Source organism: Perca flavescens, chromosome 17, assembly GCF_004354835.1.
Source record: "Perca flavescens isolate YP-PL-M2 chromosome 17, PFLA_1.0, whole genome shotgun sequence".
NCBI classification, from domain to species: domain Eukaryota; kingdom Metazoa; phylum Chordata; class Actinopteri; order Perciformes; family Percidae; genus Perca; species Perca flavescens.
Window position 1 is genome coordinate 9,091,200 of NC_041347.1, and position 27,192 is coordinate 9,118,391.

General features: G+C 42.3%; 1 protein-coding gene across 4 annotated transcripts in view; it reads left to right on the forward strand.

Moving 5' to 3' along the window:
• Window positions 1-1,461: 1,461 nt before the first annotated feature.
• Window positions 1,462-27,192, forward strand: part of birc6 (baculoviral IAP repeat containing 6) — a 157,411-nt gene continuing 131,680 nt past the window's right edge. For all 4 annotated transcript variants that reach the window (XM_028603907.1, XM_028603909.1, XM_028603910.1 and 1 more), the window contains exons 1-18: window positions 1,462-1,915; window positions 4,776-4,957; window positions 8,923-9,060; window positions 12,768-12,961; window positions 14,403-14,514; window positions 16,444-16,526; window positions 17,888-18,113; window positions 18,967-19,136; window positions 19,731-19,789; window positions 19,989-21,650; window positions 21,967-22,116; window positions 22,282-22,507; window positions 23,903-24,063; window positions 24,240-24,371; window positions 24,543-24,674; window positions 24,835-25,001; window positions 26,452-26,579; window positions 26,956-27,117. In XM_028603907.1, the coding sequence (XP_028459708.1) occupies window positions 1,705-1,915; window positions 4,776-4,957; window positions 8,923-9,060; window positions 12,768-12,961; window positions 14,403-14,514; window positions 16,444-16,526; window positions 17,888-18,113; window positions 18,967-19,136; window positions 19,731-19,789; window positions 19,989-21,650; window positions 21,967-22,116; window positions 22,282-22,507; window positions 23,903-24,063; window positions 24,240-24,371; window positions 24,543-24,674; window positions 24,835-25,001; window positions 26,452-26,579; window positions 26,956-27,117 (4,295 nt within the window). In that variant the 5' untranslated portion in view covers window positions 1,462-1,704. The remainder of the gene's footprint in view (window positions 1,916-4,775; window positions 4,958-8,922; window positions 9,061-12,767; window positions 12,962-14,402; window positions 14,515-16,443; window positions 16,527-17,887; window positions 18,114-18,966; window positions 19,137-19,730; window positions 19,790-19,988; window positions 21,651-21,966; window positions 22,117-22,281; window positions 22,508-23,902; window positions 24,064-24,239; window positions 24,372-24,542; window positions 24,675-24,834; window positions 25,002-26,451; window positions 26,580-26,955; window positions 27,118-27,192) is intronic.

The following is a 27,192-nucleotide window of genomic DNA, read 5'->3' on the forward strand; positions in this document are numbered from 1 at the left end:
CGGGAACAACGCACATACGCCCTAAAAAATAAGGGGATGCCTTCCGCAGGATATGGGAACCGCTTATGGACCTCTGACACTACCATGTCATAACAGAGTTTGACATGTTTACATAACATTCACAAAGGATGAACTGTGATCTGTGACCATGGACTGACCTGATCTAATTTTCTGTATTTTTTTTTTTTATTTCATTTTTTTTCTCTTCTGTCTGTTATGTTAATAAAATGTTAAAAATCAATAAAAAGATAATTTAAAAAAAAAAAAGATTTGTAAATGTGATATTTATTTACCATCTGCTCTAGCTTTTCAAACATTTTAGACACAGATATGGTACTAAAAATGGTCCAAAATGATGTGAAATTGCATATTTATTTTATTGAAGATTTTCTTGAGGGAGGAACCCTAAATCCCCGCCAAATGTGTACACCCAAGTCTTCCACAAATCTAGGGAAAACACTGGATGGGATAACATTTCACAGGAATTACCTCGTACCATTTTACTGTGACTAAATGATTGATTGTTTGATTGATGTTGGATGACAGATTTTGAGAATTATATTTTCTTTGTGTTATATTGCTGTAATGTACACCAAAACTGACAGCTTTATATATCTGTTGCACATTCACGGTGAAGGTGTGATGTGTGTCTTTCAATTTTCAATTAATATTAGTTATTTTTTATTACTGTTTATTTTTCATCATTGATCAATTCTTTCTTTGAAAGTATTTCAGGGGGTGGGAGTGTGAAGGGTTGTGGGATCTGTAGTTAGTGTTGTTGAAATGTTCACAGTTGTATCATACTGTATATATCCTAAATGACTTGGTTGATCTTCAAATACAAATCAATTTATTAATCCCATGAGGGACAAGTAGAACAATTAGTTAGTTTTATGTATGCTTGTCTGTTTAAAGATACAAATTATAAATAAAAACGTGAAAAATAAGTAAGTCAATGGAAACATATATTATTAGTCCAGTCCTTGTGGACATATAACGAAAAACCCCATAATATCATGCAAACCAGTACAATAAATAGGCCTGTAAGGCTCTAATATGGATTCTTGATTCTTTTTATTTTATTTTTGTATTTGTTTATTTAAAAGGGGACAGTGCAATTTCATAAAACACATGAACAAACATGGTTAAAAAAGCCAGAATTAGCCCAAAGGCTATTTTTCATCTTTAGTCCCCTGGCCAAGATGTAAAAGAAGCATTAAAATACAAACATGAAGAAAAGAAATTCAAAGTGTCAGATTCAGCTGTGTGGTAATGTTTGAAGTAGTAGGTTGTGGTGTTTTCGGCCTATAAATGGACTGCATCAATTGTGTTTACAACTGCTGGGCACAATACAAGAAACATTATTTATAACCTTTGTTACTTGTTGCAGAGCTATTGTTTTGATGGTCTTATTATGTATTCCATTCGTTGCTCTCGCTGCACTTGGTGTTATCGCGGGAAGTGGCAGAGCGATACGCTAGCTCCGTTTACCTCCGCGTAACTGACAGAAAGCCCAGCCTGGAGTTCCTCAGCGCTGATGGTGAATAGCCACTGCTGCGGTAACGGGCGGAGGAGAAGAAGCCGCAGAAGGAGTCAGCGGTGGCAGAGGAATGATAGTTCTGAGTTAGTCTTCTAGAATTAGCAGTATTACGTGTATCATCTGATCCTTACCAACCCCAGAAGGGAAGGGAAAAAGAAGTAAAGATGGCGGCCGCGGCCTCGCCGGGCTCCGGCTCGTCCACCTCTTCAGACTGGATTGTACTGAGAGACGGTTGCCTGCGTTGCGACGAGGAGGGCCTGCGAAGCCTTTCCTACCACCCGGCCCTCAACGCTATCCTGGCCGTTACCAGCCGCGGCAGTATCAAAGTAATTGACGGCACTTCGGGGGCCATTCTCCAGGCTTCAGCGTTGCACGGTAAGCACCGGAACCCCACGTCAAGCCCTGACACCAACCACTGATTGTCAACAGACACTAAACACGACACTGTAACCTCAGCTAGCTACCGTTAACGTTAGCTGTTCCTGGCAGTTGTCTTTGGGCCTAACGTTAGTTTGATTATTGGATAAATCTGGATTCGTTCAGCCTGTTGTGATTGTGCCTGTGCACCGTCTTCAGACGTTAATCTGAAATGTAAACTAAAGTTAACGGGAGTGCTTCTTGAACGCCGGTGTTTGCTACTGTTTACCCCAGTTGCAACATGCCAAATTTACCATGTAAGCTAAAAGATAGCTGGTTAACTTAGCACAGCGCTAGTTAGCCGGGCAACCTTTCCTGTCAGTTTCTGTCATTCTAGTGGTCATCACGATATTTCGTTTATATATTGGACACCTAATTTAGCACGCCTACTATTACCTAGCTAGTTAAATGTACTACAGTGTGACGTTAATGGGAATTACTGTGATAGCCACTAAGCTAGCCAGCGGCACTCTAACGTTAGCAGCCTAACTTTACAGCCTATCGTGTACAACGTTCATGTCAGTCATTTGGAAGCATTCATGTGATGCTGAAAGTAAACTGACTTGATGCTGTAGAGTTGGTGTGATGGGGCCATATTTGTTTACTGGGCTAACTTGACTAATTCGGTAAAATAACCAGCTAACACTTTTCTTGTTGGACTGCGTGGCTGCACGCAAAGTCCAGTAGCAATGTATACAGGACATTGCATACAACGTTTCCAAAAACTTGCATATTGGTTTCCTCACACTCACCTGGTAACTGCAACGCAGATCACTGTCCTCTGCATTGTTTACACGTCATAGAATATGTCAAGTGCTTTTTTCTTTTTCTTTCTTTTAAGTGAAAGAGAAACACATGAACACACTTGATTTGGCTGTCATATAGACAGTGGTCTATTGTTACCATTTGTTTAACATCTTTTAACTGTGCTGATTTCCTGATGGATGTCAGTATTTCTAGAAGAGCTTTCACTCTGACTTTTTATCAGTAGGCAAACATATTTTTTTTAAACAAAGTAAGACGAAACAATTGCTTATTAGTACCTGTAACAGGGTTTTCCTGAATATAGGCTGGAAAACGTGCATAGCATGCAAGGTGTACACAATTTGTGCACTCACCTTTTTAGAGTGGCTGCTTTACAAAATGAACATGGTGTGAGGGACTGTTTTGTGCAGAGTACACACAGCATCCCATCAGACGTGTTCATGAGCCAGCTATGGCTTTTGGGCCACTTGCTCTGTTCTTCCTGTCCCGACTGTTAAATATGAAAAGAACAAAGTTGTTGTTTGTGTATTCCTCAATATTTCAGTAACTTGTATAATCGCTCTCACCCTTCTCTGCTTCTTCTGCTTGTCTCAGACTGACCCTCACTTTCCTCCCAGAACAGTCTCATCTGGGTGGCTGGTTTATTAACAAAGTGTTAGACTGTAGGAGACATTGACAGTGTATTAACATTTACCATACTGAGTGTCTGCCCAAGTCTAAAGATATTAAAGTAGCTTATTATAGTCTGTCACCTCTCTCCTAGGCCTTTTTAATAAAAAAAACACTGTAATCATTTCAATTTTAATTATGTAAATAAAATGTCAAGTTATTGCATGATTTTAGAAATCCGTGACAAACCACTGTCCCTGCGTTCTTATCCCCTTACTATCTTACTATTTAGTTTGCCAGAAAAAGATTGAGTATGTCCCAATACATAGTATGTGAAATGCACTGTGCCAAAAATACCAGGAGGTCCTACTGCATCCTGTCAGATTTTGCGCTGAACTGGCTACTCTGACCCACAATCCTTTGCGCAGCATATTTGAGCAAGAGTGTCAAAGTTCAAGGCACAATGTTATTAAGAAGTAGGGTTTGTTTTTTTTGTGCGTTTTTTCTCACACAAAATGTTTTCAGAAACATTTCGGTGAACCATTTTCGTAAAATAAGCGTCCAATGCTAGAAATGGTAGCATTGCCCTGCCGTCCAAAACCGCTGCTGTGGACACATGTTTAGTTTGGGTTTTTGCACTGTAATGACTGTAATAATACTTTGTTTACATTTCTGAATGTACATTTGTTAATCCCCATTTAATTAAACTGTGACTGAACTCAAATAAAACAGCACATTGTAGTATCTGTAGGCTAGTTATTATTGATCCATTTATCAGTAATACAGTTAAAATGGGGAAATGTGAAACATTCCGTTGCAGGTGTGCGTCCTTAAATTTTCCGCCTGTGCCACTAAAACTTTCAGTTAGGGGCTACAGTGCTACTAGTAAAAAAAAAGTGACTCTGCTTATTGATTACAAAGTGCTTTACATATACTAAATATGAAACGGCAATGAGTCTGTGTTACCTTATTTGACAGAAATCTATGAATTTGCCTGTTATTTCTGACAATTTGATAAACAAAAATGTCTGTTATGCTTGAGGAAATGAACCCCCAATAAACAAAACTGCTTAAAAATATGTAAATACCATGGTTGAAATCAGCGGGAGAGTCCGGTACAGCCTGACTCTGGATGGTAAAACGGAGATCAGCGCTCCTAGTTAAGTTTATGTTCTGCTTGTTCAACAGTTTGGTAAATTGCTATTAAACACATTCAGAGAGGATTTGAATTGCTATTTGCTCTCTCAATTCTCATTGTTTTGGTGCTGGTGATTTTCCTTTTGGAGCTGGCTAAAACCTCTTTTGGGTGGTGCCAAACATTCCTCCATGCAGGAAAAACCCTGATGTAGTGGTTTTCAGGTAGTAAAGTGTAGTGGTAGTAAACCTTCCTTCTAGCCTTTCTCCTTCAAACTCCTAACTCTGCTTTCCTCTGTTCCTGTCGCAGCTAAACCTGGCGGTCGTGTCAGGTGTCAGTACTTCCCTGCAGTGGACAAGGTCCTTTTTGTGGACGACTATGCAGTGGGATGCAGGAAGGACCTGAACGGCATCCTGCTCCTGGACACCGCTCTCCAGCCTCCAGTGGCCAAGCCGGAGGACCTGGTTCAGCTGGAGCTGCCGGTCACAGAGGTAAGGTAGACACCAGGAAGCTCCTCACAGAGATGGCTGTGGTCACCTGATATTTGACAGCAGTTGTTGTGTTTGGCCTGGATAAATGTGTTTACACTAAGCCTTTTGTTCCACCATCAGAATAAAAGCCCTAGGTTGGAATGCACTGTTAATTCTGCGTATATGAAAGGCTGATTAAAATGGCAGTCTAGCAGGTAAAAACCTTTTGTGTAAGTGCTCCCTCAGATTACTTTAGAATCACGCCAGCAGTCCTCACACTCACCCACTCTAATAACTGCTGAGTAATATAAAAGTTAGGAAAAGTGTGAAGCCCAGCATTAAAACAATAATGGTGCAAAGCACATAATGCAGCATTTTTTGTCAAAATTGGTCATGGTGAAAAGAAATTGCACACTGACACTCAAACAGATGTTTTTCCTCTTCAACGGACCGTTGCTACTACTACTTTCAGCTCTTACACTTCTAGTGACATACAGCTAACATCAGCTGTATCTTCGGGGCGTCCACTTCAACTGACATCTCAGGTGCTTTGATTGCTTACTTTAAAAATAACAGTTCAACTGCTTTTGTTGCTGTTATTGGTTATTAGTCGTTTGAAAGCGCAGTTGGGGGCAGCCTGCCTATTACAATCAAGTTCAGCGAGACGTAGAGAAGCCATGGAGCAGCTCAGAGGCCGCTCTCTTGATCAAAGAGAGTACCATCTTTGTCTTTATGGAGAGGACCATTAAACTATTATCCGAAAATATACAATTTCACACTGTGGCAACTAGGGTTGGGCACTGAGAACAGATTCCTACTTGGAATCGTTTAAAAAATTACGATTCCATCGGAATCGTTTCTTTATTGGAATCGTTTGGAGGATTTGGTTTCAAATCTGATCATGGGTTCCGGCAGGGCTCGACATTAAGGCTTGTCCGCTTGTCCGGGACAAGTGGATTTTTTGTAGGACAAGTGGAAGAGAAATTTACTTGCCCCACTGGACAAGTTAAAACTCAAACAAATCAAAATGCCACTCATTTCGTCAATGTTACAGAATTGAAACAAATACATATTTTACCCCACAATCCCGGGCAGCGGGCCGCTAACGTTAGACCCAGCCCGCTGTTCAGCGCATTCTCCGAAAGCGAAGCAGCATGAAAGCACGGCGAGCTAGCCGGTGTTAGCTTGCTAACTCCACCTTAACGTTACCTCCTCGCCACATCGTTCACAGAAAACAAGCTGAAAACAGAAGTCACTCGTGACGATAGCAATGTGCTTTGTGTGGATGAAGCATTATATACGTTATTATGTGCCACTCATTCCGTTTATGTTACAGATTTTACTTTACCGATTTGAAACAAATGCATTAACTAACGTTAGACCCAGCAGCAGCGGGAGAGCGGACCGCTGACGTTAGACCCAGCCCACTGTTCAGCTCATTCTTTGTAAGCGATACAGCATGAAAGCACCGCGGAACCAGCAAGCCAGGCAGCCGGTGTTAGTTAGCTAACGTTAGCATGCTAACTACGCTTGGTTACCCCGTCCCCACATCGTTAACAGAAAACGAGCCGAATAAAGCTGTCACTAGTGGCGATAGAAGTGTGCTTTGTGCGGATGAAGCATGAAGTTAATTTGACTCTTGACGGCTGGCTCTCTGCCTCGTAACGTTACTAGCTGCTCCGCTACTCGTTTGTAGCGGATTAAATATCAGGTAATAATCCACTGTAAAGTAGCTACACCTTTTTAAAGGATCCCTTGGTAAAAATTGTAGAAAGAAAAAAAAACACGCTGACACCAACATTTAGTGGCAAAATCCATTGTTATGTCTACAAAATTATTTTAGATATAGTATAAGTTAAAGTCACCACTACCTCTGGTCAAAATATTGAATTAGTATCTCAATATATTGACTCAGTATCTCAGAATATAAACAAAGAATATCAAAGTAATGAGAAACTATAAAATATTGACTTAATCTCAATATATTGGCTTAGTATCGTAATATATTGACTTAGTAACTCAACATATTGGTTCAGTATCTCAATATATTGACTTAGTAACTCAGAATATCTCAATATATTGACATAGTAACTTAGAATATTGACTAGGAATCTGAAAGTAATGAGAAACTTTAAAATATTCACTTAGAATCTCAATATATTAACTTCTGCACACCGGCGTGCAAAGTATAATTTTGTATTATGAGTCTGGAGATGCTTTTTTCTTGTTGAAGGGGAAATCTATTCTTGGGACACATTTGTTTCTACTGTTTAAACTGAATTGTATTAATGTTGATAGTGTTTGGATGCTTTCAATGGTTTCTTCAAATTTGGCATTAGCAAAACACAAAAGAATTCATAAAATGATGAATCTTTACCCGGACAAGTGACTTTTGTTCATGGACAAGTGAAACATAAATGTACTTGTCCGAAGGACAAGTGCCTCAAAAAGTTAATGTCAAGCCCTGGGTTCCAAATTTAACATACGCAAGTTTTGGTTTCTGTAGCAGCCAGGTGCTTGTTGTGTTGCACCCATGGAGCACAGTAAGCGGTGCTCTAGTGTGACTTTATTTTACATTGAAAAAGTCCCGTCAAACTGCAACCCACCTTTGAATCAAAATAAAACGTTCCTCTTATTTGTGAAATTAGCATGTGACCCGTTTCAACTCCACCCTTCAAAGAATTGGAATCGGGAATCGATAAGAACCGGAATCGAAAGGAACAATTGGAATTGGAATCAGAATCGTTAATATCCAAACGATGCCCGACCCTAGTGGCAACACATACCGAAAGTGCTGAGTTCGTCATTACAGTACATCAATTTGCTGTCAAATTTCCCCGCTTTGGAACGTGTTGGGGGTGGTCCCGGGGTAGAAACGTCAGTTGCAAATATTGCATCAAATTCACGGTTTATTATTGAATGTAACGTTAGGGGTATGCCTAGATGTTGTGGGTCTTTACTAGGCAATGTTTTTCTGTTTTTATGATTAACTAAACTCAGCGTGTTTGTAATGTGGCAACAGCTAATAGTGTTTGCTACTTCAGCAATTAACAACCATTAGGGACCTCAAAAATCTCCACCCACCAGGATAAAAGGCTCCCAAGCAGGATGTGACTTATGCCATTAAGGCTTCATGTTTAACGACATTGACTTCTTTTTTTGCATCATTTTAATTTGACATGATTTGGTTTGTTTCAGCGTTATTTGTATTGTGTTATATGTTCAATATATGTGTATTTTGAAACATTTTATTAAACGTAATTTGATATCTACTACAACTGTGTACAAATATGTGTCTAAAGCCCTTTTTGTGTCAGTGGACATGCTAAATATCTTCCGGTGGCGCAAATTTATCGCACTTCATCACCACTGCTGCAATAAACCCTGGGGGCAAACACTGGGCAACACACATGCTTTCAGTCCACGAAATAAGCACCAAACACCAGCCAAATGCTGGTAAAACATGCAAGTGGCAGGTAGATCTGCTTCACTCACCAGCCAACATTTAAACGTTCACTAGCCATTTGGCTGATGGACAAAAAAGTACATTTCACACCCTGCCTGCTTTCATCTGGTACTCTTCAGCTGACAGCACAACAGCTGTTCATGTCATACTGAATATGAGAGACTAACCGTTCACCTGATTTAAGCACTTTCACTTAACCTCTTCTCATCTCATTGCAGTAATAAATATTCAACAAACATTAAAAAAGATAACTCTTTCCATGGCTAACAATTCAACCGACACTTGCAGACCTTACAAAATATTTTTTTGTAGAATGAAGGCATTGAATGTTGTTCCCTATCAATTACTTTGAAATCATCCATCGAGGAGAGATGGTTACAATACATTTTGTGTGTGTGTCCCCCATTCTGACTGTAACTACATTATCATGGATCAGTTGGCTTCACAACCCATGAAACCTCCAATGCCTGACTCCGGCAGTTAGAACTAATATATACTGTATGTTTGTGTGTCTTTTCAGGCCCAGCAGATGCTGTCAGCCTGTCAGGAAAAGATTGATGTGTCTAACACAGAGGGCTATGAACTCTTCATCACCCAGCTCAAAGAAGGCCTGAAGAATACCTCACACGAGACAGCAGCCAATCACAAAGTGGCTAAGGTTAGTCTGACAACCTAATAATGATTTTGTTTTATTGTTGCATTCTGTATTAATCAAGGCTAACTGTTTGTGCTCATATCAACATATTAAGGATTTGGCTGTTCGTGACACCTGAATGTCACGACCAGTGTTTCACTATATTCAATTATTTGGGATGTCACATGGGAGGAGCCAGTCAAGTAAAAGTAAAAGAGCTTCCCCGCTATGGTCATTCAGAGGAATTCATTAGACTTGTTCCTATGTCTTTGGCTTTTTTTCTCCCTCAGTGCAGTTACTTCTCTAACAGCATTTTACTACAAGCATTATGCAACATGACCTCACACAAATTGCAGAAACTCTTTCAACTGATTTAGTCTCATAAAAGCCTCCTCTATCACATATAAAAAGTCCTAAGAGATCCAAGTGGTGGAAAGTATAGAAAAATACTGAAATTGGTGAAGCCAATTTCCCATTGCAGCCCATGTTATTGGGAGACACTACAAATGAATAGGAGAAATATTTAACTATAACTAACAGATATCACCATGAAACTTCCCCAGTTGATTATTTACATTAAGACAATATTTTTTTGTATTATTTATTTGTATGTTTAATTATGCAAATGAGGCATTATCTAATTCATTAAGTGCTACATAAATAAAGGTGTTTTGGTATTTTTCTATCTGGACCCTATTTACCCATGCATTGGTGTCTAAATGACTAATGTGAAATATTTCAAATCTTTGGTCCAGTATAGAGTGAGAACACTGTAACCAGCAGCCGTGAACCGGGCTGTAATGTAACCCTACAGGACTAATGTTCAGCATCAGTTAGCGTCAACTAAAAGTTCGGTTGTTGCTGCTGACAGACTCAGATTATTATTCTAAGTGTGTGACAACATTATGGGATGAATCCCTACAGAGATAGACCTTTTAGTTAAAGAGTAAGATCCTTTTAGTTTAACATGAAACATCCCCGAAATCACCATCACCAAACTCTACCAGACTCCATGTAAATAATCAGGACTTTAGGCGTGTATAGAGCCAGCATATCTCCACCAGACTCCATGTAAATAATCAAGACTTTTAGCGTGTATAGAGCCAGCATATCTCCACATGTAAATGGGTGATTTAAGGTTTTATTTCAACCAAACCAGAGTGGTGATTGTTGGAACAGTGGAAAGATGAACCAAGATGGCTTTTGAATGGGCAGTAGTGGCCTAGAGGTTAAGAAGTGAGCTTGGTTTAATCCCCAGTCCGAAAGGAAAAAATCTGGGTGGGGAAAGTGAATTGTCCCTCCCTCATTACCACCACTGTGGTGCCCTTGAGCAAGGCCCTTAACCCCAACCGCTCCAGTGGAGCTGCTCAGTGGCCAGCAGATCAGACTGTGGTTGTACTGGATTCCAGGTATAAATGTGGAACTGTGGGAATGAGAAGTTGTTCTCAATTGACTTACCTGGATAAATAAAGGTTAAAAAAATGCTCCATTGTTTAGTGTTGATCTGCTGTTTAGTTAACCTTTCCAAGTGTAAAGTGGGACACTAAATTGTATTACCAAGTAATGTTCCATTCAGGTCAGTGTGCCTGTCTGTTGTTGCCATATTCTCCTTTCAGCATATTTTTGTAGCATACAGTACCTTTGAGGTTATTCTGGAGAATATTCTACATTTCCTGTCGTGCCATGTTCATGTTGAAGGTTTATGACTCGCATGAACTAACTAGAGCTGGATGGGTTAGCTAGAGCCTGACCAATACCATATTTTTGAGGTTGATAATGCTCAATGCATGAATAATGTATTGGTTCATGTCTTACACACAACCATTTTTAAAGCATCCCTTCATGTGTTTTTTAAAGAACTGGCAATAGCCACTGCTAATGCTTGCTCTTGAGGGAATTACTGTAATTGTTGGGGTTTTGGAATTTATAGAGTGTGGTCTAGACCTACTCTATCTGTAAAGTGTCTCGAGATAACTTTTGTTATGATTCGATACTATAAATAAATTGAATTGAATTGACCAAGATATGAAGTGAAATTGAATAAACCATGACAACACTGTTTTTAAGTTATCTCACATATCTTTGGTATCTCTGTGCTGCAGTTTCTTGTTACTTGTTATTCAACATATACCCCAATATTAATATATTTTGTGATAAATAGTTATTGGTTGGGCTCTTGCATTATACTTGTGATTGGTATTATAACTGCAGCTACCAAATGCAAAGTGTGTATTGCTTTAATTGTTGAAGAAAACCCCCACTATGTGACTTGTTCTCTGTTATGTAAAGAAGTTAAGGCCTGTGTTTACTTTTAGATTACTTTTGTTTGCAAAATTGTTACTTAATATGTATGGAACTAATATGACCCATGATTAACTGTGTAGCCTCGTCTTTTAACAAAACACTAACCAAAAGATTTTTTTTTTTTTTTTTTTTATGTATCCCACTGTACTAGACATAACTGTGACTCTAAAACCGTTATATTTTGAATTGTGAATTTTGCTTGTGGTACACCCCTAAAATGCTATTACTAAATGCAGCCTTTTCTGTCCTTTTTTAAGTTTTATGTCCCCACTAACCACAATCTTCCACACACAAAACTGAGCTGTTGAGTGGTAGCCTAATATTAAACCACAAATCGATTTTCTATTAATCCAAAAATGCAGGTGTGTGAGCGCTTGCTTGAATGTGTCACAAAGGACACTATGAACGTGTTCCTTCTTGCAGCTGCATTACTGTGTAATAGCAGTGTTTCCCACTGGTTGAGTTTACTTGTGGTGGTGGGGGGTGCAGAATGTGACGACGTGGTGCGTGATGGCTGGGTTTAGTAATAAACTAGTCAAACGAAGGTTTATGAAGTATTTATTGAAAACAATTAACAGATCATTTAGAAATAAAGAAGTATTTACTTATTTAACAAATCAGACTAAAAGATGATAGAGATAAAGTGTAGCCATGATGTGCTATGTCAATTAAGTCTGGTTGGTTTGTCACATGTTATGGTTCAGCAGATAAAATACCTGATTACCCAGAGCCCAAATTTAAAATGTATTAACAACTTAACCCTTAAAGGTGGACTATGAGTTCCTGCATGACGTCACTTCTGTTGACGTTCCAAGTAAATACCTAACAAAACAGAGCAAGCTCGCTCCTCCCCCCCCATGTTTCCGTAACTGTCATGACTAACTGACTAAAGGACTTTTTATGCTTCTGCGTAGAATGGACTGCGTACCTCCGCAGACCCCTCTGCGTCTACGCCGGACCCTATGCAGTAGCCTGATGTGCACCTCTCGAAAAATGCAACCAGACTCTGATAAATGGCGTTCGAGGAGTTTTCACAGCGGCGTGGCTGCTGCGTTTTTACGGGTTATCAGTACAGTTATTCCCAGGGCAAGACCACCAGCAGCATGCTACTACTAACGATAGCCACTGAGCCTGAAGTGAAGCGTTGGCGCTGTCATGCACATGGCGTGAGACTTCACGAGGGGAGGGGGTGGAGGCCACTGGGCTGTGTGCGCTGTAAAAAAAATCCATTGTTGATTGGTGGAAAAAAAAATAGTAATTTTGATTTTATCTAGCTGGGCAGGGGAAACACTGAATGGTAACACTAACTGGAATTAACTCATACCAGTGTCTACTTTAGAAAATTGACATTTTGATTCATGCTCCTATGTCTTTCTGATCTACTAATTCTATTATTCTCGTTATGTTTAACTCCTTGGTTCTTTCAGTGGGCGACAGTGACCTTCCATCTTCCCCACCACGTGCTGAAGCTGGTGGCCAGCGCTATTGTCAATGAGCTGAAGAAGATAAACCAGAACATAGCTGCCTTGTCTGTGGCCTCATCCATCATGGACAGGCTCTCCTACCTCTTGTCAAGCGCCAGGCCTGAGCTCGGGGTGGGCCCCGGGCGCTCTGTAGATAGGTGAGCATCGAGGGAAACAAATAATGTTTTGGTTACTGAATAATCAAACAACGGAACAGTTAAACATCACAAGATCCTCTTCAGGGAGATAGTGGTTCTAAATGCAGCATTTCTAAGCATCTCTGTACTATGAACATGTTATGTTTAGCTGTGAGACCATGGTGTAGGCAATCAGTTGTACACCAGCAGTGGAGTTGGTTGGTTTTTCAGTAGTTAAGACCACCTTTTTTTTTTGTTGCCTCTTGCCACTCTTCTGTCTTCATACCGTCATTGGTTTTCCTGAAGTGGATGAGCACGTTGGAAGAGATGACACGGTGACATGGTGGTGTTGCACCATGTCACCGTGTCATATCCTCATAATAATAAAAATACCCCTATACTTTTTAATATCATATGGAGCCCTTAAGGGACTTGGGGATTTTTTTTCTTTCTGGTGCGCACAAGAAACCTTCTGGTGTGTGCAGGATACTTTCTCATGAGCACCTAAAATGATCTAACCCTAACTAGTCTAAGGCTAGCAAAATAATGCTGTCAAAATACTGCTAACATTATGTGGCTGAAGTTAATATTTCACATTCACAGCATGAAATCGGTTAACAATTGCCTTATTATCTTTAAGTTTGTTGATGACACAATCAGGTACATTCTGCTGCCTTTTTTGAGGAAGATGAATACCTCCTCTGCAGCCATTCTGACGGCTACTCCGATTGGATTCTCGTGCGCACCAGAAAGTGTGTGTGTGTGTGGGGGCTCCGTAGTATAAAGATATGATATGAAAAGATTCTCATTGTGATAATGGCAATATTCCGACTTCTTGACACAGTTGCCTGTTCATCTGGCAACTGTTTAGATGTGCACTTTGTTGTATCTGACTCTTTTACAATCTAAAGAGCAGAGAGATACATTTTTTTCAGTTTTTAATGACTATTTGAAGGCAAACTGTTGCCGTTTATGCTGACATATAAAACAACACTTTTTTTCAATTGTATGTTATTAAAATTAATAATAAAATATTCTTTTATATTAATCAAGAATATCCCAAAATATATTATTTCAGGGCCACATTGCCCACCCCCAATATGAACACTTTAAGTCATCCAAGAGAACAATTAAGGTATTTGTGTGTAATAATTTAAGAGAGAGATTTATTAATTTGTGCACACTAATTATTATTTTTCTCCATGACACCAGCAATAAGGGGCTCCCCTGGGCCAGCCATGCCAATCAGAATACAACATGTAGTGTTCCCTTCACAAGTAGCATTTTAATAGCATTTTGTCATGGGTTGTTAGGATTCTTGAGGGCTGTATGGATGTATAATCTATGACATAACATGTATGACAAATTTTTCATATATACAGCTATGTAACAGCCAGGTACAGGTAAATTCCACACCAGCATACTGAATACTAAACATGTTTCTAAAATGTGTTCTCTACAGATCTTTGATGTACAGCGAGGCCAACAGGAGGGAGACTTTTACATCGTGGCCACATGCTGGGTACAGATGGGCTCAGCCTGACCCAATGGCTCAAGCAGGGTTTTACCATCAGGTAGGTTCTCAGAGAACTAAGGGGCACATCGGTCTGTAGGCATATAATTAGCTCACGTCTCTGTTTACCTCTAATGCACATTCACATTAGAGGGGAGGAGGACACACAGTCTGCAGCCAGGCTGAGAGGTATCAGACATCCCTTGTGCTGGACAGCCTCAATGGCACAGAGTGGAGTACCTGTAATCCTTTGGGCAGTTTTAACCCCCCTCTGCAGGGCTTTCTGGTCCAACAGCTGAGGTAGAAGTTCACCAGAATCTGAGGAGACAGATTCATCTTCATCAGTCTCCTCAGGAATAAGAGATGTTCGGGCACGTTCTTGAACAGGGTTGAAGTGTTGAGGGTCCAAGAAAGTTCTTTTGTTGCAAGATTAGCATTAGCATCTGGGGGCGATATATGTTGCAGTCACAACTCCGGGTGTAAAGATATGTCGATCTGGATCAATATATCATTTCAATGATCAAATAGATGCATGTGAAAAAATTGACACATATCCTCATCTTTATGATGCACTATTACTTTGAAATTCCCATTTGTTTTTAATTCTTTTTTTTTTAATAAAAAAATTGTTTTTTTTTCTTCATTTAAATGTCTGGAGGAGCTCAGTAATAAAACTGTCAGATCATATTGTAGTTGCTTTTTGTGAGATGATATGATTGTAAATGAGTTAAATGGCTATATGATAAGCACATATTGTATAGTTGTCCATATAATTGATATATAATATTGTATTGAGATAAAACTTAATTTAAACCCCTAGTCACAACAGTAGATGAGAACTCTCTGGGTGGATAAAGGGACATATGTTTTAAATAACCATATTGTAGCCTACATTTAAACCACAATAAAGCACAAATGCAACAATGATGAAATCAGAACTGGACTTTCACTGTCAGCGCTGTTGTGGCAGTGGAGATGACTGCCTGCTAGGCTATGGTTCTGGCATTTCCCCACCCTGGGCCTGAAACCCTCCCCCCAGCGGCCCGAGGTACCTGTGCTAGCGGTGTAAACACGAACACTCCCTCGGTGCTCTGAGCTCCCAGTCCTGGCAGTTACAGTTAGCGTTACTTTAGCAGCAAGTAAAGCTTTCTGTCTATCGGGAAACTCACCGATTGTTGAGGCAGAGCAGCCGGAGGACATCAGAATATGATCCAAAATATGATCCAGTTTTACCCAAATCAGTGGTAGTGTCGTAACGCATTACAAACTTCTCCTGAGAGATCGTACCGGCTCGCCAAAGTTACAAAAAGTACAGGTGTCCGTGGCGCAGAGTGGCAATGACAGCGGCACCAGTCAGTATAGCATCAAATTATGCTATTAATTATTTATTTATTTGGCATATTTCCCAATAGACATGTTTGGCGTTGATAATTTCATCTGCTGGGCAACTACGCATGACACAGCCAAAAAGCAAATGTCTCCCATCTCTGGTCTTACCGGAGTCATCTGCTGTAATATCTGCCCGGAGGACGTAGTGTCCGCCCCCCCTCCCCCTTAGCTCAATCGTTAGTGATGATCCGCTGCCACAGCTCAATTATTTTTTTTCGCCAGACACCATTGCGGGGGAAATGCTGGGTAATATCAGCTGATGAAGTAGCTTTAGCTTAGCACTTAACCCTCCTCTCTTTGCTGCCTTTCCGTGTTGGTAGCCTCCTATGTCTTGTCTTGTTAGAGTTATGAAATCCAATCCAAAAGTTCTTGTCAGCTCTATGATATCTATGCAAGACTCTTAGTGAGCAGACTTGAACCAAATGGGCAGATAACTACTAATATGCAGAATGTGTTGAGACACTGAACCTTGCTCCGCCATCTTGGTCCAGACAATTATAATTTACAATAATGTAATATCAGTGCTGGTTTGCCTTGTTTTTACACCTGCTCTGCAAACTTAAGTGTTTAAGCTATACTGTTCCCTCTTGTCTTTTCACAGCCTGCCTCAACAGGGGATGACAGAGCTATGTGTTTCACCTGCAGTGTGTGTCTGGTCTGTTGGGAACCTACGGATGAGCCCTGGTGAGTAGAGATAACTAATTAGGGCCCAAGCACCAAAGTGCCAGGGCCCAATGGTCAGTGCCAGGGACCTATATAAACAGATAATTTTTCTGCTGCAAAATTGCGTTTTTGAGAGGCTTAGGATGCCCGAAAACTCAAAAAAATTGGTACACATGTCAGACCTGGTGAAAATTTCTGCAGGGATATGGGCTGTGCGTGGCCAGCGGGCTTCGTAGTGCCCCCGAATGCACACCAAGATTGGGATAAAGTTCCATTGATGTTCACGAAATTTGGTGGGAACATTGTGCTCATCTTTAGGGCATATCATTTTTAAGAATGTTTTTGTCTGACAGGAAGTAAGCAATCTTGCATTTTGTGTCTTGATTTTCATTTTACAAACACATGTTTGAGGACAAAACTTTGCAGCCATATTCAAACTAGTAATTATTTCGATTTGATATCGCATTTTGGCTATACAGCAATTTGGTTCATGCGTATTAAGCGGGCTCCATAGTGCCCCCTAATGCGTGGAATGCCTTAATTTGGACAAAGTTGCTGCGATAGTCACAAAATTTGGTACCCACATTGATCTCATTATTTCGGACATATTTACTTTCATTAGCTCCGCCCAACAGGATATCCTGTATTTTATGCAATCCTCCCAGGGGGTTTATCCAGGGTGGGAAATAAACTTTTTTGCCCACCAGCCAAAGTGGCTGGTGTGTGTGTGTGTGTGTCAGTCGCGTGGTAGAACTGAGCAGCAGACAGCCGACAGGATTAAAACAGCAGCAGCTGAAAACTACTCAACTATGTGTGGTCAAAGCCCCGGCTGTGAACGGTTTCATTTCCTATAAGTTCTTCACAATAAAAGTCCTCAGTTATTTTGGTGTTTGAATGTTTTTAATAAGAAGCAGGAAAATCCAGAAATGTTGGGGATTCATTAGCAGTAACGTAACGCAACTCCTATAAGCATTGTGCATTGTTACTTAGCAACAGCATTCTTTGATAAAGAATGCTGTTGCTAAGTCCAATCCGTTACAAGGAATGTTTTACAATCCACCTGCCACTGTGGCTGGTAAACAAGGCAAAGTCACCCGCCACTTTGAAAAAGTACCCACCCTTGGCTGGTGGCGGGTGCTAATTTCCCACCCTGGGTTTATCGGTTTTGTCTCGTATTTGGTTGGCATAATCCTCCCAGTAATGAAACCCTAAATTGCGAAGGAATGTAGTGTAACAGTAGAAAGTGTAACAGCAACCGGCATTCCTGCTAGTACCCTCCATATGCTGGGAGGGACGGGGCCCGTTCATCGCTGCCTGCAGCTTTAATTCTGCTTTAGCTACTAGATCATATCAATGATGACCAACATTTCTCCTACCCCCAGGTCTGAACATGAGCGACATTCTCCCAATTGTCCCTTTGTGAAGGGCGAGCACACACAGAACGTGCCGCTGTCAGTGACACTGGCAACCAGCCCCGCCCAGTTTCCCAACAACCTCGACAGTTCGGACAAGATCGCCTGCTATGGCTTCGGCAGCTGCCCGCAGTTTCTGGCTGCTGCCACCAAGAGGGGGAAGATCTGCATCTGGGATGTATCCAAAATGATGAAGGTCAGAGAATCTAACGGAATGCGTGAGACTCTATCACCTGTCCTGTGTTCCACTTTTGAAGATATTGGTGTCAGTAGGACTGACCCGAATATTTCAAAGCTGCGATAATCGACATCCAAACCAGTATGCTTCCTTCCTTCCTTTTAGTATTTTTTATTTTTATATATATATATATATATATATATATACACACACACACACACACACACACACACACACACACACAAACAAAGCAGCAATCGAACAACCTGCAAATGATTGAGTAACAAAAGGGGGCAACATAATGGAGCCCCTTTTTCTTTTTGGGGAAGCAACATGCATTCATTATTAATATCATTGACTTTAGCCTGGATTGATATTAGAGTATTATATGAATACAGTGATGTCATGTGAGTCAACCAGTGTATTTAACTACCTAATTTCCCTCTCCAAAATTACATCAGAAGCGTAGTCACAGCGCTTACTTGCTTTTGTCTTTGTAAAGCATTAAAGTTCATCAAAGAATGGTTCACATAAGAAAACGTTGTTCTATTTCTATTATCTATACAGATGCACTCCACTACCAACTCACCCTAGTCATTTAAGAATGATTTATTATTTCCAAAAACAGCTAGTCAAGTCATCTCCTAAACATTCCAGTATTGTTTTCATAAGCCAGGAAAAAAAATATTGCAAAATCCCTTTTTTCCCCCCCAGTATCGTAAAGCCTTAGTGTTTGTAGGCCTAGGTGCGGCGCTGTCCTAGGTACTGAAATCGATAGACAGACTGGAGGGAAAAACAGCCCTAGGTGTCAGACAGTAAATGTTGCTATATTGACCCCAGATTCAAGAGTGTGCAATTGTGTGTTGAACAGGTGCACTTGAAGTTTGACATCAATCCGTACGACCCGGCCATCCTGAGGCAGCTGATTCTGTGTGGTGGTGAACAGAGCCAGCAGACACTCACAGAGTCTCGGAGACCAACTCTGGCCTGGCTCGAGGAATCGTCCTCTTGCTCTGACCTGCCCAAGCTAGAGGGAGACAGGTGAAACACACACACACACACACACACACACACACACACACACACACACACACACACACACACACACACACACACACACACACACACACACACACACACACACACACACACCTACCTACCTCATTTGTACAGCGCTTTTTTAGTCTTACCACTCAAAGCGCAAGAGGAGAACAGTCCTCTCTCTTGTGGCAACTTCCTGTGAGTCTATGCTTGTTGCTGGGCAACTGGAGTTTTTGCATGGACATTTGATAGAATGTTCTTAAACCATGAGTAACTTCTTCATAGGATGGACATGCCAGCAAATTAGCCTATATTTTATCTTTTCATCAACAACAAAAGTGTGGATGACTGGAGAGAGTGGCCACAAACTGCGACACAGCCACTCCGTACTTCTTCTGTAGGAATGTTGTGCAGGCATTTCCCTATAAGGCTTAGGCCCTAGCTGTTTTGGGCACCATCTAAGCTGAATTAATGTAAAATCAATGTGAGCATCAAAACTAACTAAAAAAACATTTCTCAGATTTCATGATTGTAGTTGTTCCCAAGTGGACTTCTTTTAACTGTTTTTTTTTTTAACCACTACTCATTTTCCAGTGATGACCAGTTGGAGGATTCAGACAGTGATGAGCATTCCCGATCAGAGTCCGTAACAGGTATGAAGACTTTAATTTTCCCTGTTTGTCATTTTTTTTTTTTCGGAGTTGGATAAACCATATCTGAAGCTACGTGGATACATTTAAAAACACGTTTTTCTCTTCACGTTAGGCCTCGTTGCATAGAATTTACCATCATTGGTATCAGGTTCTAGACAGGAAAGACCTCTGACCTGTTCTCTTGCCTCTCTTGTTCCAGGCCAGCAGTCCCAGTGGGAGAGCATGGATGTCAGCCTGGGGGTGACGTCTCTGAGTGTGCTCCAGCAGCCAGAGAAGCTCCAGTGGGAGGTGGTGGCCAGTGTGCTGGAGGACACGGTCAAGGACCTGGAGGAACTGGGTGCCAACCCTTCACTAAACCAAGCCAAGGCCCATAGCCAGGCCAAAGCAAAGGACAAGGTCTCTGACCACCACAACATTCCCTTCCCCTGCCTGCTGGCCGGAGGCCTGCTCAGCTACCGCTCAGCATCCAGCACCCCTATGGCTGGACCCCCACCCACAGCCCCAGCTACAACACGCAGGACCACAGATGGTCCCCTTAGGACTCAGGGCCCTGACCACTCCCACTCTGGGCCTCTACAGGACCAGGGTCCCATGGAGATAGAGACCTGCAACTCCCAGACTGCAGCCCAGGAGCAGGGCTTCTCTAAACTATTAGGTTCCCATCCACCAAGTCCCTCTTCTCTGCCGGCTGTGCGCAGGACTATACCCGTGCTGCTGCTGTACAGTATCAGAGAGGTGGATGACAAGTCCTCAGGGCAGGTGTTTGCCCAAATGAACAACCTAATGAGCAAGGGGCTCCACGAGGAGGGCTTCACTGTGCCACAGATTATAGAGATGGAGTTCGACACACACGAGCAGCTTCTTCTTCAGGATCCCCCCATCACTTACATTCAGCAGTTTGCTGATGCAGCAACTAATCTGGCAGGGTTAGACGGTCACATGGACAAATGGAGCACACTGGCTGCAGCAACTGCCTCCGCCCCGCCTCGACCTGGAGCACTGGTGCAGTGCTTGAGGCTGCCCAAACAGCTGGAAGAGGAGAATCTTTATGTGGACTCTATCACGCCCTGCTGGGATGGTGTGCACCTTCTGGTGGGCCTGCAACCATGTGGCGCTGAATCTCTGAGCGCTACAAACCAAGTGGAGGCCCTCAACAATCTCAACCGCCTGCACTCTGCCCTCTGCAGCCAGCGCAAAGGAGACCCCCTCCACTCAGTGGCCAATGGGGTCGAAGGCCACCACTCAGGGGGGTCACCACCTCAGACCCCCCTCATTCTGCCCCCGGGTGACCAGCAGCAGCAGCAGAGGACCCCAAGTGGTGGGAGTGGAGGCTATCTTGCACTCTACAAGCTCAACTACTCCACACGTATTGTCACCTTGGACGAGGAACCTGTCAAGGTGCAGCAGATCTGGGACCCCTGTGATGCCATCACCTCTCTCATTTTGCTTCCTCCAGATGTGCTTGATAGCAGGGAGGATGACAGTGAAGAAGCTCCTGAGGAGGCTCACTCCTCCGGGTCCAAAAATGGCTCCTCTGGGTTCGGAGCGGGCCCGGCCGGCTCTGCTGCCTCTGGAACTGGGACTGCATGTGGAGCAGCCACAACTAGCAGCAGCGCTACTGTCACCTGCCCCTCGGCCTCTGCCTGGAGCCACAAAGAGTGCAAGCGGTTAGATGTGACTGGCTTGGGCCACCTGGTGGTCACTACACAGGCTGGGTACATTATGATACTGGACCTGTCCACGTTGGAGGTCCTGGCCAAGGTGGAGCCGCCTATAAAGGAGGGCTCAGCAGAGGAGACAGACCCCTTTGTCTCAGTTACCTATTGCTCTGGGACCGACCGCCTTTGTGCCTGTACCAAAGGTGAGTGCTTCCTTCCTGGACCCGTTTCCCTGCAGACAGCAGCAGCTCTGTTGACTACTGGGATGCATAGGCTGGCTTTAACTTGCACTGATGAATGATGATGATGTTTTCTCAACATATCTTTATGGCTAATCAGTTTAACTCAATGTATCAATATATTGTTGTGGTTCAGCACCTGCAGGTAGATGAGTTGACATTGTAAACTTACTTCAACTGTCTGTATACTGTAAAGATAAATGAACTGAGGTTAGCGTAGAAATCGAAGTGAAAGAATTTGATTTGTAGGTATTAATTATGTTTATTTCCCCTTCTCAAGGTGGAGAACTTCATTTCCTTCAAATTGGAGGTGTGTGTGACGATATAGATGATGGAGACATGTTTATTGATGGCCCCCTTTCTAAAGGGGCTGAACTGCTGCTTGAGGGGGCCAAGCCCTGCTCCAACCCCTCTAGTCCTGGGATCACAGGTAAAACTGACACAAGACACACTCAGTCATTCATTCCCCACAGTGGGTTGGCATTGCAGACCACATGGTCTGATAGTAAACTAGACACATTTAGGTGTTCAATTATTTGGCCCCTCTGCGATACTGTTATTCTGATGTTTCACCACTGTCCCCCAACTTGTGCAGGAGTGGACCTCCTGGTGGACCAACCGCTGACCACAGAGAGCCTCATGTCACTAGTGGAGCTGACACGCTTCGAGACGTTGACCCCCCGTTTCTCGGCCACAGTGCCACCGTGCTGGGTTGAGGTGCAGCAAGAACAGCAGCAGCGCCGCCACCCACAGCACCTTCACCAGCAGCATCACGGAGATGCAGCCCAACACACCCGCACCTGGAAGCTTCAGACTGACGGGTAGCTTTGACTTAATTGGTATTTTCAGGCAAAAAGAATGGTTGGTTAATATGGGTAACAGTAGTTGTACAGGAACATGATCTTTCACTCTCCTATGTAATGGGTTATAGGCACACATATGTAGTCAGTAGTCAGTATTTCACATATTGACCTCATAGTTTTAAGGTGAAGGGCAATTTCTCCATACGGTTTATTTCATTGCTAATTAATTAAATTAAATTTTATTTATAGTGTCACTCATAACAGAAATTATCTCAGGACACTTTACAGATAGAGTAGGTCTAGACCACTCTCTATAATTTACAAGGACCCAACAATTCCAGTGATTCCCCCAAGAGCATGCATGAATGCGTAAGTGCGACAGTGGCGAGGAAAAACTCTGGGACAGACCCAGGCTCTTGGTAGGAGGTGTCTGACGGTGCTGGTTGGGGGTGTGATGAACAATGGCAATAATAGTCACAATAAAGATAATGACTAGAAGTAGTAGTTGTAATAATTCATGGTGTTGTAGAGCACAGCAGGGCGTAACCGGGCGTGGCATGGCGTTGGCTGGACACAGCAAGTCAAGGCAGGGCATTGCAGAGCGTTGCAGGGTGTAATAGGGCACAGTATCTTGGAGTGTTTGTCTCCAGCCATTTCCACATGATGGCTTTCTTGCTAGCAGCAACAATCTTTTAAAGAGATCTTCTCCTCCTTCTCCATGAATTTATCTGGACAGGTGTAATATAATATGACAAAAGAACAATTGATTTCTTTCCAAAAATGTTTATTATTTCTTTATCAATTCATCAAAATTTAAAAAATTTAAAGGCAGGCCACACAAATATGAAAGTGGCCATTTCAGTATTCTTGCTTGCTTCTCCAGGTGAAATCTTTTGCAGGTCTTAAACCATACACAAAGGCCTACCTTGGCCCAATAGTTTGGTTTATCCAAATTATAATCCTGCTGTCGGTAGTTGCCCAATATAGACTGTGCAGGTAAATCAAATTGCATTCTTTCGAAATCTTCCACTTAGCTGCCCCCATGTTTAGATAGTTGTAGGGTCTTATATTTTAGCTTCTTACTGTTCCTCACAAATCTTAAGATTATCATATTTCATTCACTATATTCATTAGGAGGAACTTACGTTGTAGCTTGTTTCTCCGCTGCCACCTGCAGCGATCTCTCGTAATACTGGACCAATGTCAAAGATTGTTGTTCCCATCAGTCCCTTAGACATAAAAACATAGGAAAATAGGCTACATTTTGACTTAGAGATTTTCATTTTCACTGTAAATGCATATGTGTTACAAATATTGGTTATTGGTTTCATTAACTACTAATAATCGGTATCGGCCTTGAAAAAACAGTATTGTATACGTAGTATAATTTGGTGACCCACATTGTCTTTGCAGCTCCAGCTGGGATGAGCATGTGTTTGAGCTGGTGCTGCCCAAGGCTTGCATGGTGGGCCATGTTGACTTCAAGTTCCTCCTGAATGCCAACATCGTCAACATTCCTCAGATCCAAGTCACTTTACTGAAGAACAAAGCACCCGGGCTGGGCAAAGTCAGTGGTAAGGACACTGCTTTGAAATGTATTCCTTTTGATCAGGGATACCATATTTCTTTTGCAGCTTTGGTGTTTCAAGATGTTCCTTTTGTCTTTCGGATAGCAGCTAAAATTAATTGGGGCGTTTTGAATATGGAACCACTATCTGTGTCTAAATGTTGCCTCTCATGTCTGTAACAGAGACAGCGGTGGACAGACAGATCTCCTTCCCCCTCTCCAGTGTCCTCCATGCTAACGGGGAAAGGAACGGCCAGCCCCTTTTGCATGACTTCACAGAGGACATCCAGTTTATGGACATAGAAGAGACATCAGGTAAAGAATACAACCAGTTAGGGCTGGGCAATATATTGATATTATATTGATTGTGATAGGAGACTGGATATCGTCTTAGATTTTGCATATCATAATATGGCAAGTGTTATCTTTTCCTGGTTTTGAAGGCTGCATTCCATTAAAGTGATGCTATTCATGTGTTTGCTGTAGGCTCCATGCTGTGTCCATTCCTAGAGGACCACAAGGAGGACATACTGTGTGGTCCAGTGTGGCTGGCCAGTGGGCTGGACCTCTCTGGCCATGCGGGCATGCTCAGCCTCACCAGCCCCAAGCTGGTCAAAGGTAACAGTCACATCAACACATTTCTGTGAAGTCACTGCCCCATCCCTGACCTGATCACAACCTGACACTTGAGTGTTTTGTGCTCAGGAAGATGATATGAAGAATCCTCCATGGCGTGTGTCTGTTTTTCTCAGTTGTACCGTTGTACTTTCCACTGCAGGCATGGCAGGAGGCAAGTACCGCTCATTCCTGGTTCACATCAAAGCGGTGAGTGACAGGGCCATGGAGGAGAGCCCACGGCCTGTGGTGAGGATGCCAAGTGCCAAGCCCCAGAGCACCAAAGCCCACTCACTGTCTACATTGCTGCAACGGGCTCAGGCCTCCAAGGTACAAATCCACAGCTTCTAGTCTTTTTTTAGAGATGGGTTCATATTTTTTCACATCTGTTTTAAAACAAAACTTACTTGCCTATATGAAAATCGCTGTAATGATTGCTCCTGTTCATACTGGCCATTAAGAGATTACCTCATAGTTTGCTTCCAAAGTAAGTGCTGGGGGAGGAAATCCACAGTTCTAGTTTGGTCCAAGAATATATTCTGAAGTTTATCTTAAGTTGGTATGAGGCTTTAATAGTCTTGAGTTATTTAAATCAAGTGAGTTTCTTTTTATTTACAGTCCATTAAGCGCAGTCTTAGTCTTTTTATATTTTCCCGACAGTGGTTCCTTGTTCCACTCCAGTGGAAGGTTTGCTGCTATGCTGGCTTTGTTTATTCACACAGAACCAGACAAAGGTGGCATAATGCTGCCCCAGTGTGTGACTTCACATAGCATGCCAGCATTCGCTAGCAAAAGAGGAGTAACGTGTAATGCAACAGTGCGGCGTCTAATGTGTGAGCCATCCGCGCTGTTGAATCAACCACACTAACATGACCGGACCCACAAACCGCCAACTTTATGCATTATAGGAGTACAGTTGTCAGTAGAGACGACATAGACGGACTGAGCGCCCGGCACCCGCGTATATATGCGTCTGAGAGAGAGTGAGTGGAAGAGAAGGTGGACTATTGCATGCATTGTTTCTGTAAGTTGTTAATAACTTCAGCTACTCAAAACACTGCTTTGCCACTTTTTGACCTGCCTGTGGGTGGACTCACATATCATACTGCATCATACATTTCACAAAGACGGTGGTTCGGCGCTGTTGCAGCTCTGCCACTACCTCCGCTGCCGGCTTAAAGGCACAACCCCCATTCCGTCTTTGTAACTTTGACACAGGCGGCGAGGCGGCTTAAAAGCACTACAGTCCCGCCTTAAAGAGGCTGTGTGAAAGGAACTATAGTAACACTTGGCAGAAACTCTGTCCTAAAAAGACAGTTACTTTGGAAGATACTCAGTTGAGTTGACTTAGTCAGACTGCTAAAGACCCATATTTATTTCAGATAGACTTAATGCTTAACTTATTTTTAAAGTAATGTATTTTTGGCACAGAATGAGGACTGTGGGTTTTGTCCAGCATCACTTAGATTGGAATTGTGTTATGAAGGGATCTCCTCAGGGCAGAGATGAACAGGAGGAATGATTACAGCAAGCAAAAACAGTTTCAATGTGCATATTGGTACCTGACTGACGGACGTGAAAAATTGTGAACCTATCCTTTACAAACTAAATTGTACATATTTAATCAGATATATTTCAAACTGTCAAAAATATCCAGTCATAATTATCATAATGGCATTGTTTAATGAATGGTTATCAGTAATGTAAAGCCATTAAAGCAATATGAATAATTAGTCCACCATTGACACACAATTTCATTTTTTTTCATTGTTGTGTGTAGGTCTCTGCAGTGAAAAGCGAAACCACTGCACCTTTGAAAAAAGTAGAAAACATGCGAGGATGTGACCTGCTGCAGGAAGCTTCAGTCACAATCAGACGGTTTAAGAAGACGTCAATACCCAAAGAAAGGTCAGAAGGGGCAGGACGTCAGGTTCTATTTACACTGTCAAAATGTCTTCATGGTGAACACTAAACAAAGCAAGACCTACGCAAGACATACACTTGCTAAAATTGTCTGGATGGTTCCCATTTGCTGTCAACCCCTCACTGGGATCCGATATCAATGTGAGCCAGGTCACCTCGGCATGTGGTCTCCATCATGATCCGATCTGGGAGCATACAGGCTTGGCAGATAATGCGTCCTGGCATGATCGGAGGACAAATATCGCATTAAAAAGACAAGTGTAACCACGGCCAGTGTCTCCTTAGTTTGCCTTTGTCTCTACTGTACATATTGCAGAAGAACTTTTAACCAACTGTCTTTATGTTCTTCTGTGCTTTTCAGGGTCCAACGCTGTGCTATGCTGCAGTTCCCAGACTTCCATGAGAAGCTGCTGGATGCGCTGTGTCGGCGGAGCGAGGACAGCCCGGCCACGGAGCACGCCCAAAGCCTCATCCTAGACATCTTGTGCTGGCTGGCTGGGGTTTTCTCCAACGGACCCTGCAGGTAGGACTAAAGTTCCAGCACAGCAAATAAGACTGCATCATCTAGGACATCTAGGTCACACATTACTTCCACTTT